This window comes from Humulus lupulus, chromosome 1 (genome assembly GCF_963169125.1).
Source record: "Humulus lupulus chromosome 1, drHumLupu1.1, whole genome shotgun sequence".
In the NCBI taxonomy this organism is placed as follows: Eukaryota; Viridiplantae; Streptophyta; class Magnoliopsida; order Rosales; family Cannabaceae; genus Humulus; species Humulus lupulus.
In genome coordinates, this window is record NC_084793.1 from 6,104,298 (window position 1) to 6,123,944 (window position 19,647).

At 38.2% G+C, this 19,647-nt stretch overlaps 4 protein-coding genes across 6 annotated transcripts; 2 read left to right on the plus strand and 2 right to left on the minus strand.

Annotated features, from left to right (window-relative positions):
• The first annotated feature begins 318 nt into the window (after positions 1-318).
• On the plus strand, positions 319-3,948 carry LOC133783832 (multiple C2 domain and transmembrane region protein 10). Its single transcript, XM_062223455.1, has one exon. The coding sequence runs from the start codon at positions 642-644 to the stop codon at positions 3,696-3,698; it is 3,057 nt and encodes a 1,018-aa protein (XP_062079439.1). The 5' UTR covers positions 319-641; the 3' UTR covers positions 3,699-3,948.
• Positions 3,949-3,979: 31 nt separating this feature from the next.
• LOC133783843 (uncharacterized) lies at positions 3,980-7,488 on the minus strand. Its single transcript, XM_062223464.1, has 13 exons — positions 7,282-7,488; positions 7,145-7,193; positions 6,969-7,058; positions 6,741-6,818; positions 6,545-6,619; positions 6,292-6,344; positions 5,972-6,122; positions 5,586-5,696; positions 5,306-5,432; positions 5,118-5,212; positions 4,616-4,754; positions 4,356-4,408; positions 3,980-4,282 (listed from the first exon to the last, which is right to left on the minus strand). Exons 1-13 carry the CDS (start codon positions 7,368-7,370, stop codon positions 4,166-4,168), a joined length of 1,227 nt encoding a protein of 408 aa, XP_062079448.1. The 5' UTR covers positions 7,371-7,488; the 3' UTR covers positions 3,980-4,165.
• A 2,794-nt stretch (positions 7,489-10,282) lies between these two features.
• LOC133783854 (receptor-like serine/threonine-protein kinase ALE2) lies at positions 10,283-15,434 on the minus strand. Of its 2 annotated transcripts, none has more exons than XM_062223474.1 (9): positions 14,843-15,434; positions 14,187-14,270; positions 13,882-13,989; positions 13,666-13,761; positions 12,956-13,324; positions 12,617-12,877; positions 11,987-12,376; positions 11,501-11,741; positions 10,283-11,293 (listed from the first exon to the last, which is right to left on the minus strand). In XM_062223474.1, the coding sequence occupies exons 1-9, from the start codon at positions 14,913-14,915 to the stop codon at positions 10,582-10,584; spliced, it is 2,334 nt and encodes a 777-aa protein (XP_062079458.1). In that variant the 5' UTR covers positions 14,916-15,434; the 3' UTR covers positions 10,283-10,581. The 2 variants fall into 2 exon arrangements, with proteins under 2 accessions (XP_062079458.1, XP_062079455.1); XM_062223471.1 differs by having other exon boundaries at positions 12,956-13,327.
• Positions 15,435-15,976: 542 nt separating this feature from the next.
• LOC133783872 (WD repeat-containing protein WDS homolog) lies at positions 15,977-19,362 on the plus strand. 2 transcript variants are annotated; one of them, XM_062223484.1, is made up of 5 exons: positions 15,977-16,216; positions 16,800-17,542; positions 17,782-17,883; positions 18,152-18,787; positions 18,920-19,362. In XM_062223484.1, the coding sequence occupies exons 2-5, from the start codon at positions 16,895-16,897 to the stop codon at positions 19,103-19,105; spliced, it is 1,572 nt and encodes a 523-aa protein (XP_062079468.1). In that variant the 5' UTR covers positions 15,977-16,216; positions 16,800-16,894; the 3' UTR covers positions 19,106-19,362. The 2 variants fall into 2 exon arrangements, with proteins under 2 accessions (XP_062079468.1, XP_062079464.1); XM_062223480.1 differs by having other exon boundaries at positions 15,977-16,196.
• Positions 19,363-19,647: the final 285 nt, after the last annotated feature.

The following is a 19,647-nucleotide window of genomic DNA, read 5'->3' on the forward strand; positions in this document are numbered from 1 at the left end:
GGACTCTTTTTTAAAGCCCTACCAAAGAATTATCCTATATTTTTATTTATACAGTGATACTTAAAGATTACACCTAAAAATATATATGTTTCATAATTTTAAAAGAAGAGGGTGTGGTTACACAAGTATTTCTCAATATGTACCTAAACCAAACCAACCTTAATGGAAGTGAGATTCTATGGCAAGTATCCGAAACCATCATATAATAAAGTAGTTAATGAGGTTATGTAACGTTAAGACTCTGTCACAGTCTTGCACCAACCAAGTTCATTGGTGCGTTATAACCACGCGCTACAGAACACAAAAGATTGCAGGGCTTTTCTTGCTATTTGTCACTGTTGATAACATAGTCCAACGCTAGTCAATTCATGTAATGTATCTAACAACTCATTTTTTTCCCCAAAAAAAAAACTGATGCATGCTGTGCTGGATTACACACAGTGATTTTCAGCTACTTCTTGAGCCTCCCGCCTTAACCACAGTGTCTTTTCATTCTCATCAGCCAGTCACCGTCCATATCCAGGGCTCTTCATCTTCTTTGTAGCTCTCTCTGTCTCTCTCTCTCTCTCGGTTTTCTTCTTTCTTCTTCTTCTTCAGTGTGGCTTTTGGCTAAAAAACTAAGAAGAACCGAAGCTTCAGTCATGAACAGCAACTACGGTAAAGAAAAGCTAGTGGTGGAGGTGGTGGGAGCTCACAACCTCATGCCTAAAGATGGGGAAGGTTCGTCTTCTCCGTTTGTGGAGATTGAGTTTGAGAACCAAAGGTTGCGAACGCAGGTGAAGTACAAGAATTTGAACCCCATTTGGAATGAAAAGCTCGTGTTTCACGTTAAAGATGTTAATGACCTTCCGTACAGAACTATAGAGATTAATGTCTTCAACGAGAGGCGGTCGAGTAATAGCAGAAATTTTCTGGGAAAAGTTCGAGTTTCTGGCTCTAGTATTGGTAAGGAAGGTGAAGAGATTGTTCAGCTTTATACGCTTGATAAAAGGAGCTTGTTTTCTCATATCAGAGGTGAGATAAGCTTGAAGCTTTACATTTCGACTAGAGAAGAGGTTAAGGATCAAGTTGGGGCTGATAATGGAGTCGTGTCCTCTGTCTCTAGTTCGTCCTCAAATGGGTTTACTAAGAAGAACAAAAAGTTACAGGGACAGAACTCGTCCATGGCGACTCAGCAGCTTGTACACGAAACTAAGCCCTCTCAACAGGGTCAGAATCTCTCGAAGCACGTGGACCCCAACCTGGGTGAGATGAAGCCTGTTGTTATAACGACAGGCCCGGGTCCTGTCATTCCCGGAGCTGGCGGCGTAGGACTCGGAAGTGGCGGCGGTGGTGGTGGGCGGATTGGTGGGATGGGTTTGTACGCAAATGGGTCGAGCGAGTTTTCACTCAAGGAGACTCGTCCTCAACTCGGTGGAGAATCGCTTCAGAAGGACAAAACCAGCTCTACCTACGATCTCGTCGAGCAAGTGCAGTATCTTTACGTGAGAGTAGTGAAAGCCCGGGAAATTTCAATGTTCGGCGGCGCAGATTTGGTGGCTGAAGTTAAGCTCGGAAACTATAGAGGAATCGCTAAGAGAATAAGCTCGAACAACGTTGAATGGGACCAAGTCTTTGCCTTTTCGAAAGATTGTCTACAGTCATCAATGGTGGAGATATTCGTTAAGGAGAGTAGCAAAGACGACATCGTGGGCCGCGTTTGGTTCGACTTGAGCGAGGTTCCGAGACGGGTCCCGCCGGACAGTCAGTTAGCTCCACAGTGGTACCGAATGGAAGACAAGAAAGGAGACAAGAGCAAAGCAGGTGAGGTTATGGTATCGATATGGTTCGGAACCCAAGCTGACGAGGCGTTTGCTGAAGCCTGGCATTCGAAATCGGCAAATGTTCATTTTGACGGGCTTTGTTCGATCAAGTCGAAAGTTTACTTGTCGCCAAAGCTTTGGTACTTGAGAGTGTCGATTCTCGAAGCTCAAGACATCATTCCTGGAGAGAAAGGTTCGACATTGATGAGGTTTCCGGAGCTTTACGTGAAAACCCAGGTGGGGAATCAAGTTTTGAGGACTAGGGTGGCTCAGCCATGCCCGACTCGAAGCCTCTCCAATCCTTATTGGAGCGAAGAAATGATGTTCGTGGTGGCCGATCCTTTCGAAGACTACTTATTCATCTCCGTCGAAGACCGCGTGGCTCCGGGGAGAGAAGAGGTCGTTGGAAGAGTCATTCTTCCTGTGACGGCGATCGAAAAGCGAAACAACGAGAAGCCAGTCGTTTCGAGGTGGTTCAACCTTGACAATGGTCATTTTAACAACCCTGCGGAGTCGAAAATGGTGTCGAGATTTGGGTCGAGGATTCATCTCCGGGTGTCACTCGATGGAGGTTACCATGTTCTAGATGAAGCTACTATTTACTGCAGTGATGTTAGACCTACTGAGAAGAATCTATGGAAGCCCCACATTGGAGTACTCGAAATGGGGATTTTGGGAGCCACTGGGCTTATGCCGGTTAAGATCAAAGAGGGGAAAGGAGGCTCTACTGATGCCTATTGTGTTGCCAAGTATGGTCAGAAATGGGTTCGGACTCGTACTGTGGTTGATAGTCTGTCACCCAAGTGGAATGAGCAGTATACTTGGGAGGTTTATGATCCTTGTACAGTGATCACAGTTGGGGTTTTTGATAATGCCAAGATCGACAAGAACATGTCAAACAACCCCGGTGGTCGTGATTCTCGGATTGGGAAAGTTAGGATTCGATTGTCGACGCTGGAGACTGATAGAGTTTATACTCATTCGTACCCTCTTTTGATGCTCCACACTTCTGGGGTCAAGAAAATGGGGGAGCTTCATTTGGCAGTTAGGTTCTCCTGTACCAATATGACTAATATGCTGAACATGTACACAATGCCGTTGTTGCCCAAGATGCATTACGTGAATCCTTTGAGTGTGAACCAGTTGGAGAGTTTAAGGTACCAGGCCTTGAACGCAGTGTCATCACGGTTGAGCCGGGCTGAGCCACCACTTGGCCGGGAAGTGGTTGAGTACATGCTCGATCATGATTCTCATATGTGGAGCATGAGGAGAAGCAAAGCCAACTTCTTTCGCCTCATGGGCGTCGTGTCTGGTTTGGTAGCCATGTGTCGTTGGGTCGAGGCAATGAGGAATTGGCACAAGCCAGTGTATTCAACTCTGTTTGTTGCTCTGTTTCTTATGTTGGTGGCATTTCCTGAGCTTATTATCCCTACTGTGTTGTTCTACATGGCCTTTATTGGACTTTGGAGGTATCGTTCCAGGCCGCGCCACCCGCCCCATATGGACATCCGTTTGTCTCACGCCGAGAGCGTTTTCCCTGATGAACTTGATGAGGAGTTTGATTCATTCCCGACTAGTCGAAGCGCAGATATTATTCGAATGAGGTATGATCGGCTAAGGAGTGTGGCCGGAAGGATTCAAACTGTTGTTGGAGACATGGCTTCTCAAGGTGAACGTTTCCAAGCGCTGATAAGCTGGAGAGACCCAAGGGCAAGCTTCTTGTTTGTAATATTTTGCTTGATTGCTGCTGTTGGTCTCTATGCTGTGCCAATCAGAGTTGTCGTGGCTTTGTGGGGGTTGTATGTGCTTAGGCCGCCGAGGTTCAGGAGCAAGTTGCCTTGTCGTGCTTTGAGTTTCTTCAGAAGGTTGCCCTCCAGAGCAGATAGCTTCTTGTAGAAAAGGGGTGAATGGTCTTCATTTGTGGCTTTGATTTTTTTTTTTGGGTGTTTTAACTTTGTTAAAGGATGTGATTAGGTGGGGGAAAGAGACAGGCTTTTGGTTTTTTTTTTTGTATCATTTCCCTTTTAGTCGGGTAGCTGATTGATTGTGTCTACTGTCCAGTGGAACTAACTATTTATTTATGCATATTCTGTAGAACCAATTTGTGTATCCATCTAGCTAATACCATTATTAAATCTTTTGTTCACTGTTTCATTTCAATACCATCAAACTTCAGAGTGTGATAATACAAGTTTTATTACTATATTGCATGTCAATAATAAAATAGACAAGAGTAATGATCAACAACATTGATATCTTTCAAGTACATTCAGTATCAATCTATGTACCGATGGCCTTCAATCCACCATTCTTGACAAATGGTTATAGTGCAATGCAGATACGAGTTGTTTCGAGTTTCTTGTTCACTTAGCGAATGAGAGATCGCCTTGTTGTTCCAACTCAAAAAATGGAGAGAGGCATGGATCGGTGCGATGAGGAAGCCCAGTCCGAGCTCCCAAACCTCTACAGCAGGCACCCGCCTGGTATAGGCGAATGTATTAACTAAGAATTATCCTAATGGCTTCCTTATGAGCAAATAATATGTAAACTTACCACTATAGCAGCAAAAGGCAACATTTTCTCCACTGGCATGTTGGCGCAAAGAGCTAAAAGAGAAATAGAGAATAATTATCGATGGGATGATCAATCAAAAATGCCTAAAGACAATGGTTTCAGTTTGAAGGAAAATATGAAAACAAAATCAATATCTAAAACTTTGAACAGACATGTATACAACAGAAGAACAAAATCAATAACGAAGAAAGTGCGAGTGAGAGAGACAAATTCACAAAACTGGAAGGTTCATTGGGTACCATAAAGTACTGCTCCGATAAATGAATCACCAGCGCCAGTTGAATCAATGAGCTCTGAAGGGGGTATCTTCTCAGCTGTGCCCAGGAGCAACCTCCCTGACACTGTCCCTATCCCATTAGCTCTTATATTCTCCACTGACTGAGGTTTCACAGAAAAGGCATTAGAAACTAACAGAACTAAAAACCATTGTAGTTGTACTCAACCAAAAGCATTATGAAAAGTAGGATAAATAGTGTGGGTTATTGGATCCAAGCCATACACACATTATAACACCAATGACAAAGAAACCGTTTTGATTCTGAATCTAAGGAAACCACCAGACATTCACTGCATCAACATAATGCAAAGGAAACTCTGATCATGTATAACTAAAGTTTTCTTACTCTTCTGCTTGAACAGTTATGATGATCTTATGCTGCAAAAACACTAGATCATTTTGAAAGAGTCCTTAATTGGAGTAAGAAAAAGGCTCTAGCTTGAGGGTTAGCAAACTTGATTTACCGATGAAATGCATGTAGGAAACATCGTGGTACCATCATTCTTCTGCTTCAGCGATTCCAATAAGCTCTCTACATCAACTTCTTTATTGGGAACCTCTGCCAGAAACAACAAAGCAGACTATGGTTTCATTATATAATTCCACATCTGCCACCAGAATCCTACTTAAAATAAAAAGAGCTAAGATCTACCATTCACACTTCTCTCGATCATTATACATCCCTCTTCACCTAAAGTCACTATCACAAATTTCAATTTTGGCAATTTCAAAAGCATGGAAACCAGCGCAGTTGGAACCGATGGTGCTCCCGACCATGACTGTAACAAAAGAATTAGTACATCAAATCAAGTTACATGAGACATTATACTTGGGAAACATTCTTACAGAACCAGGAAATCCGTAGACATAGAAAGCCATGACCAAATTATCAAATCATCAACTAATGATTTAAGAAGGAATGATCAACTTACCTTTGGAAATTTTACAGAGCATACAACATAAGTAGACAATTCTAGAAGATCATCCAACCCTTCTCTTACTCTTTCTGCATCAACTAGAATAGGGATATCACGGCGAGCTGCCTGCAGTAGAAGAGTCCAATTGGTGCTAAGATTTTTGGTAAACTCATCCTAATTTCAATTTTAACAGAGTAAATGTGGAATTATAAGAAAGTGCACTAGGGGTGTTCATGCCAACATTGAAACAAATTACACATGACTGTGTGTATGTGAGTGTTCTTTCCCAGGATAATATATGAATAGAAAACAAATAATACACAAACGCTTCACCGTTATGATTTCAAGATTGGAACTTTATAGCAAGGGAAACAGAAATAACATTGATATGACATATTTACCTCCTGTGCAACAAGTAAAGCACTTTCATGAAAACGTCCATCAAAATATGCAATTCTTGCACCATCCACAAGAGATTGCACACTTGATTGGGAAAGATCATCAGGTTTCATGGGGGGATATCCTGAGGTATGAATACAAGTACGAGTATTCCTAGAGTACCACTCTAGATTAATGAAATGAGCAAAAACTAAAAAAATAGAAAAGAACAAGAAATAAGATTGCAAAAAAGTTTTATCATCTTCCACAGATCCACTAATTGCAAAAGTTAAAGTATAAGTAAGAGATAAAGAGGAGAACGTGTCTAAGGATAGGCCCTCACGTTTGATCATCAACAATAATGTAGGTAAATGGTGATATACCACCTTTAGCAACCTGGAAAAGTTAAACTTAATGAATCAAAAAGTGATAAAATCATGCTTCTAACTCTCTTTTTCTTCTTCTCTTTCGTTCATTTTCCCCTTTGAAACTATACTTTATAACTAATTGAAACGAAAATATGTCTATCTGCATAACAAAAAACAATTCTTTGGCCTGAAATGAATCAAGTGAAGGCATGAAATTTTTTAACTTACGGCAAAAAAAGAAGTATCTACACCATCATCTTCTAGCTCCTCCAGTAGACGCTTGCCTTGAGAATCATCAGCAACCTATTGTATCACCACAACCAAGTACCAATAATCCTCTAAAGAGAACACAAAAAGGAAGTTTTTTTTTTTTTTTTCCATGAATAAAACTTAGGGGAATATGTGAGACAACAAATTTAAAAACCTTGGAAGCTAGCCTTGGATTTAAGCCCAATCGAGCTGCACAAGTCAAAGCATTCCCAGCGTTTCCACCTCCTTGAACCTAACGAAACAAAGCACCAAAACTCACTCTACATTTCCTACCATAGCTATATAGGCCTATAAGCTTTAATGGGCAAAGATTACACGTCCTGGTTACTGAGTCAACTCAATGACAGACACCCAGAATCACAAAAGTCAAGAAAAAACAAACCATCGAGCTTGTGCTCCTGATCTTATCGTCTGGTTTGGGATAAGAAGACACTGTCGCCAAGAAGTCCACCCCTGCTGCACCAAGGCCGACCTGTTCATAAAACTCACCATCCAAATTCAGACAAAGTCGCAAAGCTAAACCACGTCTTAGCATTTAGAGAAAGATAAGCTACGTACAACGATACGGTTTTCGGGGATTGGAAGCGAATTAGACGACATTTTGAGCCTGAAAATTCCTCGTTTGAGAAGTTTCTTTCGTTAAAGACCAAAAAGAAAGATACAAGGGGATGAATACTTGAAAAGAGGAGAAGAACCTGGTTGAGTGGGTTCCAGTGAGCGAGGGAGAAGAAGAGAGAGTAGAGCGAAAAGGAGTGACTTTGGGAGTAGTATATAAGGAGAGCATCTTCGATACGGTGAGAGAGCTTGTGTATGGCTTGGCTATGCCACTCGTCGAAGCTGAATAACTGGTTCTTGACTTGAGAGAGCGTTTGGGACCAGCAAAGTGGTTATTCTCAGCCGGGATTTGGTTCACATAATTCTAGGATAGGATAAACTAGCGTTTGTTTTTGTGTATAAGGAAATGAAAATTATAATGAAGTGGGAGTAGAAAAATAAATTGAAAATACCAGTTTCGACTTGTATTTTTCTCAAATTGGCCGTCATCTTTTGTGTTTTATTAAATGATAAATCAGACTATATATTTTATAAAATGGATCAAAATAATAATCTAGATCCAATTTTTGTCAAAATATTTTTAAATATAATTTTTCTTTCTCAGCTCATCGATTACTTTCTCTGAATTTATCGCATCACCAATGACCCAATAATTAATATTTTAGTTGACAATATTTGACCACAATCGGGTCTAGAGTACTATTTTAATCTATTTTGTAAAACATATGGTCTAAATTATCATTTAACAAAACACACAAGCCGATCACGTATTAAGAAAAAACATAGGAGTCAAACATGATCTTAGTTCTAAAGTTCCAAACAAGGATAAGGGTGGGCACAACAAGTTGTGAATTGGAAAACAAATAAAATAAGGTCTACTTTTTTTTTGAGTAGTGGTAAATAAAAGTTCATGTGTTTGGTACACTTTATTATTATTATTTTATTGGATTACTTTTATACATAACAATACTATGCTTGACTTTAAAATATATTAAGTTGTGGAATTAACTATTTGTATTTATTAAATATTATTTTCGTACAAAATAAAATAGAATTAATAATTTCAAATTGTATAAGTGATGATAACAGAAATGATAGAAATATAAGTGAAGATAACAGAAATGATAGAAAAGAAACAAGTGGTGAGAAAAAAAATAACACGAGTCCTAAAAAATTTGGAAATAAAAATAGATATAAGTAAAATAGGCTAATGAGTTATAAAGAAATGTGAAAAAGAATATACAAAAGAAAGAAATTTTAAAAATCTATGATAGAGGAGTGGTGATTAGTTTCCAATCAAAAAAGATTATTGCTATCCACTTTACCTTTGTAGCAGAATTGATGGCTGCTTTGGATGTAATTCATTTTTTGGAAAGTAATTATAGAAATGTGATTTGTGCTTTTCATAGTAATCTTTGGATGAAATTGCACATCATATTGTTCATCTTGTTTATGAGGATTATTGATCAATCTAATGAATTGTTGTTAAAAAAAAATGAGAAATAAAATTAACAATACCACATAATACAACCTACGTTTTTGGTATCAATTTTTGTATTAAATAATATAAAAATTAGACATTGTATTAATACTATACAAAACTCTAACAAAGATAATATTTTAAGGAACAATATATAGGGAAATTTTTTTATAGGTGCTTCACTTTAATCTCTATCGGTGGGCTCTCAGTGTTCTCGACAAGTGAACAGTTTTCGGCGCGATTTTTTTTTACGATCGTGTATACTGTAGCTATTTAGAGCATCCGACAAATTTTTAGAAAATTCTGAATAGTTTACAGTATCGAAAACTAAGTTCAAACATGTTGCACGCATGACTAATTTTTTTTTATACGCGTGGAAAACATGTTTGAACCTAGTTTTCGGTACTATAAATTATTTGGAATTTTCTGCAAATGTGCAGGATGCTCTAAATAGCTACAATATACATGGTTTTAAAAAAAATCACGCTAAAAACTGTTCACGAGTCGAGAAACACTGAGAATTCTACCGGTAAGGCTTAAAGTGAAGCCCCTGTACACCAATTGTCCTACGTATATAAACCATCCACTCAACATCATCTGCCTTATTATTGTTATGTCCATTTGCCTATAAATTAAAGTAGGCATTTTTGTTAGGTGTGATCTATAGAAAGAATAGAAGAAAGACTAGGAAAGCAACTAGTCAACCAATTGAAATGGTAAAAACACCACTTGACCAATTATTAGAAATTGAGAAAAATGAGGTGCTAGTGTAAGCCTCTTGCATAAGAAGTCAAAATTCGAAATACTGGTCGGCAATCAAAAACAAATATTATGTAAGGACACTAATGTAACTGATAGATGGTGAAAATATTTATTAATGGGAAAAAAGTCGCACATATAAAATATATAGCAACAACAATATTCTTATAAAGAAAATAGCTACTTTACTTAACACTAATTGATTTTAGGATGGAACTTCAATCCAAGTCCTAGTGACTTTTCCCCTCTCAAATTAATATGGTATCAAGAGCAGGTTCGACTTTCGCTGCAATCCACTCTTGACCTCAGTTTGGGATATTTCCAATGTATATCGATTCGTGTTGGATTCCATTTGTAGCATTCTATCAAATATTCGTGTTCGGTCTTATTGTATCTAAGGTCGTTCATAATGTCCACACTTTCAGACCTAAACGTAAGCAACGTATTAAATGTGAATAAAATCTCACATAAAAAAATATATAGGAACAACAATATCATTATAACAGAAAATATTACTCCACTTAACACCAATTGATTTTAAAATGGAACCTCAGTACTAGGTCATTTCCTAGGGACATTTCCCCTCAAATTGTAATGATATTATTATATCTATAGATTACTACCTTGACCCTCATTCATGATAGGATCGACCGTTTACTACCTTGACCCTCATTCATGATAGGATGTTTACTTGGCAAACAAACAATAATCTAACTTGGCCCTCATTCATGATAGGATTGACCGACCTTGACCCTCATTCATGATAGGATTGACCGTTTACTTGGCAAACAAAAAACAATCTACCTTGACCCTCATTCACGATAGGATTGACCGTTTACTTGGAAAACAAAAAATGAGCCATTAAGATGAGAGTCGAAGACAGTAAGGGGAAGACTAGTCGAACAAAATAACCAATAAAGCATTGAACCATAATAATAAGAATATAAAATTTTAGTGATATACAATACAGAGGAGTATTACACTTACATCTCCAACTCGTATGGTAATGAATCAAGAATTCCAAAATTAGAAGCCAAGGTTCTCTCTTTTAACTTTTTTTTGTCTCACATTTTCTCCAAACAAGGGGGAACCAAGGAAATTCCAAACTCCTAAACTACACCAATGGCTTATGACTGATAAAGCCAGGGTCCTTCTGGAACTGTACATTTTTCAAAAATAAAAACAAAGAAACCTCAAATGCTCATACCCAATAACCATCATTCCAATCACGTTTTGGAAGGAAGGCACCATGCTCACTCCTACTTCCTGTTAGTCTATAGAAAGCTGGCTTGCTCCGAATTGTTCTCAAGGGCCCTGACCTGTTCCCATGTCTGATTGGCAGAGATGTTTCGTCACCCATCAAACTCGAAGTCGAAAATGGCCTGTTATCCATTTCATCAAGTTGCCCAGAGCTGTACTCCATTGTTATGAAGGAAGAAGCCTGCCCATAAGTTAATCGGGGGCTGATCCCTCCGGCATTCCACCAGCTACTATCGGAAACTGCAAGATCGCCTTTGAAGTCCGAGTCTGGAGCAGAAGACTCCTTTTGACTACAGCAGTCCCCGCAAGTCTCATCAGTGTCATTGTATATCAACTTTAAAGCCTGCACAACTTCACCCATAAATGGTCTGTGAGTCACCTCAGGGTGAACACACATGGAGGCAATGGCTGCCACTTTAGCTATGTCATCAAAGTCACAGCATCCAACTAAAGCAGAATCCACCAACTGTTCCAAACCTTCCCTGTTAGTCAGTAGAGGTCGTGCCCAAGTTACTAAATTCTCCTCTCCCTGAGGTTGGGACATGTCCACAGGTTTCCGTCCTGAGAGAAGTTCCAGAAGCACAACTCCATAACTATAAACATCACTCTTGACAAGTAGGTGACCCGTCATTGCATATTCTGGTGCGACATACCTGAATTTTTTTGGCACAATGTAGAATAAGCACAAGATCCGTGAAGGTGCAGCAATGTAAAACAGAATAAGAAGCAAGAACTTCGACTCTCTTCTTTCATTTTATAAATGAAAAATAAGAATCTAATTCTTTTAAAGGTAAATGCTTAAGAAAAATATTGTAAAATTAACAAGTGGTAAGAATCCAGATTTGTAAAATTGTCATTACCCAAAAGTTCCCATAACTCGAGTAGAAATATGCTGACTTCCTTCTGTTGCTTCCCTTGCCAACCCAAAATCTGAAACTTTGGGGGTGAAGTCATCTTCCAATAAAACATTGCTAGCCTTGAAATCTCGGTGAATAACTCGAGGATTTGAGTCTTCATGAAGATAGGCTAATCCTCTTGCTGCACCAAGGGCAATCTTCATCCTTGCATCCCAGTCAAGAGGCCCCTTTGTCTTGTCAACACCTATATAAGCAATAATAATGACCATATTATTTTAATTGCGACCTTATATAATATCCATACAAGAAATAGCTCAGAAAGAAAACTAGTTTGTCAGTTGAAGTGCTCCTGTCCTGGACAACAAGGTTGGGAGGAAGTTGTATTTATCTAATCAAGCGATTGCATATAACATAAAGAGATGTGTCCAACTCACAGTTTACTAGTGAATTCAAACAAAGATAAGGAAAAAGGTGTCAACAACAACATACCATGCAAGTGGGACTCAACACTGCCATTGGGAACAAGTTCATAGACCAAGCAACGTCTTCGCCCTTCAATGCATATGCCAACAAGTTTGACAAGGTTACGGTGATGCAGTCGGCTTAGCATCTCAACTTCCGCAATAAATTCACGATCACCATTTTGGTTATCCCTCGTAAGCAACTTTACTGCAGCTTCAGTTCCATCCTCCATAAGCCCACTGTAAACACGTCCAAATCCTCCTTCTCCTAAAATTCTTTTTGAACTGAACTTCTCTGTTGCTTTCTCGAGCTCAGAAAGTGAAAATGTTCTAACAGAGAGGATACTGGGCGCCATATTTGACATCAGGGACACAGAAGTGGAGCTTGCAATACTACTTGACAAAATTGACCCTATACCTGCATTGCATTCAAAATGTGGTTACTTGAGATGGATGCTAAGACAAATAAGGCAGTGCCTACACAATAATGGAATTGAGACGAAAAAAAATATGATCTTCCCCTAATTTCTGAAAAATAAGCTAAGATGCCAACTGAAAAGAAAGCCCAGATATGACTACATGGGAAAATTATTTCATTTAATTTCATTTGCAAAGAGATACTTCAACATGTCTCAACAATACAACTCCAGAGACTTGCCAGATCTTTTATGGATGGACGACGTAAAAGCAGGGCCAACAGCATTTGAAGGTTTTCTAACTTTTCTCCATTTAATAAATACAGAGATTGCTCCAAGTAGAACCATTAGGAGTACAAATCCAGACAGAGCTATAATGGCAATGGTTCGAACATTCATTTTCTGGTTCTTGTTCCCAAAATTGGCAGTAATAGGTAGATTTCCAGCACTTCCAGTTGGACCACTACCCGTGAAACCTCCATATGGTGGTGAGGAAGGAATCCCTGATAATACAGTTTTCATTCTCAACAAGATAATAGCAATATTATGAACCAATCAAGTTAATGAGTTGAGGTTGTTACCTGGATAACTAATGAATACAACATCGTAATTACCAAAAAGAGTCACATTCAAAGGCACTTTTTTATGTCGAAATCGCTGATACGTTAGTATTGCTGTTGTATTATCAAACTTCTCTCCCAGTGGAACTAAGTTAATGTCCACTACTGTCCTTCCTTGATTTTGGCTATCAGCACTAGCACCCATTATTTTCACTTGACTTTGCTCCAAGTATGTGCCAGCAGCAACCTCAATCTCTAGCTCATTCATTACAGGAAAAACAGCAAAGGGAGCAACATCTAGTAGAAGTCTGACTTTCATTGGAAACACACAACCACAAGGCGAACCAAAGGGAGTGGCAGTAAGTGGCTCCACACAGATTTGACCACAGCCTGCTGGTAAATCCATAGAAATGATTAATGAGGTAATGACAAAGTGCCCATAGGAATAAATTATAGGGATACAAAAGGCTTCATCAAATTTCAAAACTTTGTGTGTATCAATATAATCCGCATCAATATATTGGAGGGTATCTTTAACCTATTGCAGTTTAACAGCTAAAGGAAAAAATGTTTAAAAAAAATTAACAAATCTTAAAGACTTGAGAACTAATTTTGAACCATGCCTCAGCATCCATTAACTTATGGAAAACATTAAAATGCTTAACAATGCAAACTTGAGTTTATAGCTACAAATTTTCATAAAGAAAAATACTGTGTGGCTGAAAAATTACCTTGGTCTTTTGCTGGAGCTGGAGCAACAGCATGGGGCCTTGCATGATGACGATGTCGATGATGACCGTGCCTGGGAGAGAGAGAACCAGTAGGACCTGATAGAAAAGACATTATCATAATGTCAGAGCCACCAACAATGGTGCAATTTTTTATACACAAATAAAAATAATAATTAATTAAATAAATAAAAAAACTACAACAAATGTAAGAGGTACCTTGATAAATTGGAGAAGGTGCAGGTGAAGGGGCCAAAGAGGGTTTAAGCAACTTTGTCTGGGAGAACTTTGATGACCCAAAAGACAAACTCATCAAAATCGACCTCGCTGCAGCCAAGTGCAACAGCATAACTTGAGCATAGATGAAGGTATTATTGTACATATAGAAAAGAAATGTAGAAATAAAACTGAACCCGGTGAAGATGATGTAGATGTACAGTTGAATACTAAGTTGGAATTGGGCCAGGAAAAAAAAATGTAAATAGTGCTCAACTTCATTGAATTAACGAGTCAGCAAGCATTACCATGGTCAACTGAGAAGTCTCTTGTAGATAATAGTCGGTGCGTAAATTGAGCGGGAGACAGGTATAGGTGCAGTAACGAATGCCCTGACATTATAAACAACTATGTTAAGTTGGTTCCAGGCCAAACTCATTGTCGTAAGCAGTAGCCAGTAGTACTATACAACGACATTGATATTTTATCAGCTGAAATCCCATCTTATTATAAAAATCTGGACATTAGATTCAACTGAAATCTGCCTACTTAAAAATATTAGCTTTAAAATACATTAGTTCAAGACTAGTTTTCTTAACAGGAAATCCTAATGATGATGAACTTGGAAACCACGAAGAAGGAAAAAAAACAATTATTAAGTACGAACAGTACCCAGACCAGACAATATAAACTTCGATTAATCATAAGCATCTTCTTAATCTAATACTGCCTTTACTTTTTGACTTTTACACACAAAGTTAAACGCACTTTAACTTTCAGGATTAAGAAAAGCCAAGGGAAAAATACAATGTGAGTAAAGTTAACCAATGATGTTTTCTTTCTCTAAACTACTTTTTGACTTGCTCCATGTGAAACACCAATTCACTAAAATAATAGTTTTTCTTTACTTTCAAGGCAAACAAACAAGAACAAACAGTGACTCATCCTGAATAAGAAAAATTACCTGAGCAAGGAGGAAGCAGAACAAGAAGATGAGGAAGAAAAATAAGACAGAGAGGCAGAATTAAAGTTCGCATTTTCTCCGACAAAACCCAAATTGACGCAAACCATTGTCAAACAGCACCGAGCTGGAGCTCGACGGCGTCGGCAGAGAGCAGCCAGAGATTTCTAGGTTTCCGGTCAAGCAATGGCCGACGGCAAGCTCCCCCTTCCAGTTTCCCAGGAACCGCCGCTACAGATTGCATAGCTACCTACTACTACTACTACTACCACAACAAGTGAAGAGAGCTTGTTAAACCCAAAAGAAGAAGAAAAACCCTAGGAGAGAGGGTGTGAAGAAGAAGACAGCAATGCGGGTAGGTCGGGTTGCAGATCCATAAAATGCGGTTGAAGATCTAACAAAGCCGAGACATACTCGAATGCTTGTATGGTAGAGAGAGAGAAAACGTGAGCTAGTTCTAGAGAGAGAGAGCTGGAGCAGAAAAGAGAGATCTTGGAGGGAGGGAGAGAAAGGGTAGTAGAGGTAGTGATACGGTAGGAGAGAGAAAGTAGAGAGAGAAAGAGTGGGGAGAGGGAAGACTTTAATGCTGCTGGTGGTGCTCTATGACTACGAAGCTCCAGCTTATGAATCATCATCATGATGATGACGAGTGCTGTGTGATCCACGCGCCTCAACAAACACTCCTCGCATTGTCGTTTGTCTCTATAAACGACAGCTATTCTGATGTCGTTTTATTTGCGCCACAATAAACACTCTTCGCATTGTCGTTTGGAGAGACAAACGACAAATTTTACGACGTCGTTTTCTTTGGTGATGATACCGTTTTCAGTTTTTGCGGTTTAGCCGGTATAAGATATAATAATAAATAAATAAATACATACATAAATCCTTAAAATCTACCTTAAATTCGATTTCTTTTGTATAAGGAAAATATTTTTTTTTCACATATTAATAGATTCTTTGAAATAAATAATTAATAATAAAACTATTGATTTAGTCTTAGTCCTTATCTTTATAGAAAAAATTATATTGAAATCCGACATTTGGATAATATCTTAAAGACAAAATAAAAATAATAATTATTAATTTTTAGCTGAGTTATTATTATTATTATTAATTTTCTATTATTAAAAAATAATTTAAAGATTTAAACGAAAGCAAAAACAGAATAAAGAACGAGAGAAATCGGAGTCGTAATCGGAAACGGAGAAGAACGACATCGATCGATAGATCTGCTCTGAAATTTGGTGTCATCTTTACTGTTAATTCGAATTCGAAGCCATTTTTTATTCCAGAACGACCTCTCTTCTCTTCTCGAAGAAGCCATTTTGGTTACTGCCCAACAAACGGTTAGCTGGTAAGTTAGTGAGTGAATGAGTAAGTTAATCTCTCTTTAATTACAAGTTACTCTTTTGACGAACCTTAACATCTATGTGTTATCTTCTCTGTATCTTGATTCCTTTTTCTTTGCTTTTTCCGTAAAAGTTTGGTCACAACAATTTTCTATTGAGCTGTCAGTAATCTAGGGTTAGTTGCTTTTTGAATTGGGAATTTGTTTTCTTCGATACAGTAGTTCGGGATTTTTATTTACTTTTATGTGTTTATACACTGTTGATGGGTTATTGGGTTTTGGTGTATTTCAGCTTAGCGTGTATTTTGAGCATGGTAGTTTGAAGCTTTTATTTTATAGATAGGTTTTTATGTTAATTTGGGCAAGGTTTTTGTTGGGGTTTTAGGTGCTTTTGGTGTTGTTTTGCTACTAAAGTCAATTTTGAGGTGGTGGGCATTGGGGAACTATCCTTATTCCTTAATAGATTTTTGGTGTTTGAAACATTGTCTGTAAACATTCTGAGATTTAGGACTTTTGGAACTTCTGAGGGAAATTGGAATTTCTGAGAAAGTTTGCCTTTGAAATCGGATTTCTACAACTTCTTAGTACTAAGAAATTGCTATTGTTTAGGTTACCTTAAGAGGAATCATGGCCAGCCGAGGAAATGGTAATCTTTGAGTGTATAAGATTAGAAAGTCGCCAAAACGTAGGTTTGCAGTATATCAATGTCAGAGGCTTCGCCCACAGTACTTGGTACAAAGCGCCTGATAAGGAAGCATGAGTTTGTAAAAGTAATAATTCAGTGTCTATACTCATTAGGCTTTGGAGAGTCAGCTTCTTGTTTGGAATTAGAGTCTGGAATTTCAGACAAATCCCACGATTTTGAATTGCTCAAATCCCAAGTACTAAATGGGAATTGGGATGGTTGCATTCAGACTCTCAAGGCATTTAATGATTTGATGGATGATACAAGAGCTACAGCTTTATTTCTAATTTTCAAACAATGTATTTCTGAGTATTTGAGTGATGGAGATCACTTGAAGGCATTGGCTGTTTTGCGGAAAGACATGTCTGCATTAGGTGTGAGCAGAGATCAGATTCACAACCTTGCTTATAATATCCTTTCCTTGAACGAAGAGCTGGAAAAGAATGATGATAACATTGTAGGTGGATCGCGAAAAAAGTTGTTGAGAGAGTTGGAAAATTTGTTTCCTCCACCAATTATTATGCCTGAAAGAAGGTTGGAAAATTTGGTTGAAACTACTGTTTCGGCTCAGATTAACTCATGTATGTACCACAATTCACCAGGTGCAGTGTCGCTGTATGTGGATCATTTATGTGGTAGAGATCAGATCCCAACAGAGACCCTTCAGGTGTGCTTTGTTTTTTGGTTGATTAAGATTTGCTTAAGTTTTACTACTTTGGGGATAAGCTAAAATTTTAATAGTGATAATACTTCTATATTGTTACTGAGCAAAATAACAAACTAAGCATAACTTTGGAGATTAGATCAACCACATCAAACGCAGCAGCAACATGTTTAGCTTCATTGATTAATTTCGTGTTCTCTTACTGAGTTAAGTACTTGGTCAATTGTTTGTCATTCCTGCAGATTTTGACTGAACATAAAAATGAAGTATGGTTTGTTCAGTTTTCCAATAGAGGGGAGTACTTAGCCTCTTCATCAAGTGATTGCACAGCCATCATATGGGAGGTATCGTATGGATTCATTTTATGAAGAAAAGGGAAAAAGCATTAGAAATTTTAGTCCAAGTTAATGATGTTGCTTTTGCATTAAACAGGTTCAGACTATGCACTCTTATCTTTTTACATCGCATTGAAAAGCATCACCACATAGTCTGAGTTGATTTTGGCATTTATTCTTGGTCAGAACTAAATTATTTGTTTTAGTTTTGATTGAGAAAAGAGAAAAGCTTTAGCGATGAAGTCTCACTATTTTACTTACTCCTTTCTTGGCCTAGGTACTGGAAGATGGTAAGATAACACGGAAACACACATTATGTGGTCACCAAAAACAAGTCTCCTTTGTGGCATGGAGCCCTGATGATAAGAAGTTGCTCACATGTGGAAATTTGGAAGTCCTCAAACTTTGGGATGTGGAAACAGGTGAATTGATGCACACATTCGGGGATCATAACTTCATCGTAGGCTCGTGTGCTTGGTTTCCCGACTCTGAAAGATTTGTGTGTGGCAGTTCAGAACCTGAAAAGGGCATCTACATGTGGGACTGTAATGGGAATGAAATAAAGGCATGGAGGGGAATGAGGATGCCTAAAGTTATAGATCTTGCTGTGACATCTGATGGAGAAAAACTGATCTGCATATTCTCAGATAAAGAAATTAGAATAGTAAATGTGATAACAAATGAAGAGAGAGTCATCTCGGAGGAGCACTCAATCACGTCCCTTTCACTTTCAGGAGACGGTGAGTTCTTCATTGTCAACCTTAACAGCCAGGAAATTCATATGTGGGATATTGCTGGGAAATGGGAGAAACCAAAAAAATATATGGGCCACAAGCAAAGCAAGTATGTGATAAGATCATGTTTTGGTGGGTTGAATAGCCACTTTATTGCTAGTGGTAGTGAAAATGCTCAGGTATTTCTTATTTCTCGTCCAAGTTACTATTTCTAGTTCTGAGATTGTACTTATAATTTGCATAATATCAATCAGTTTTGTTCATTGAAGTAAATGGAACCTTAGAACACTTCATGAATGTATTCTTAGCAGGTCTTCATCTGGAACCGGCAAAATTCCAGGCCAATTGAGGTTTTGTCGGGGCACTTAATGACTGTGAACTGTGTTAGCTGGAATCCTAGGAGGCCTCAAATGCTGGCCTCTGCAAGTGATGACCAAACAATCCGAATATGGGGCCCTAGTCTACCCAGTAACAGGCAAACTCAGAAGCTTAGTTAAACCAATAGATACCCAATTTTAATTTTTAACTCCCGTATAGTCTCTCTTGGTAGTGAGAATACATAGGCAATCATATTGTTCTACATTCATGAGTCTGTAAATTACTAGTGAAACCTCGTCTTTGCCTGCTGCATTTGTTGGTCTACTTTTTGTTTAAAAACCTTAATAATTTAGAAAGAGAGGGAGTTCAATTTTTGCTGCATAGTATGTAAAGATTCTTTTGACATGTTTAAGCTATTGGTATCTTTTTGACACTACTTGGCTGTTTATTATATATATTGATAACTGGTTAAACTTAAACTGTTGTTTCATGGTCATATTCTTTATAATAGGGGTTAGTATTAGTAATACTATAATGAAGGTGCACTTAACGGGTGTGTTCTTAATACATTTTTTAAGCACTTCAATTCCTTCAGTAATGTTTTGGTATTTTTTGGACATTTTATGCTAACCAGACTTGTATTTAGAAGTCTCAAGATATGTTGGACCTAGAGAGGACTTAAACCCTTTCTTCCTCTTCTCCGCCCCACAAATTAAACCAT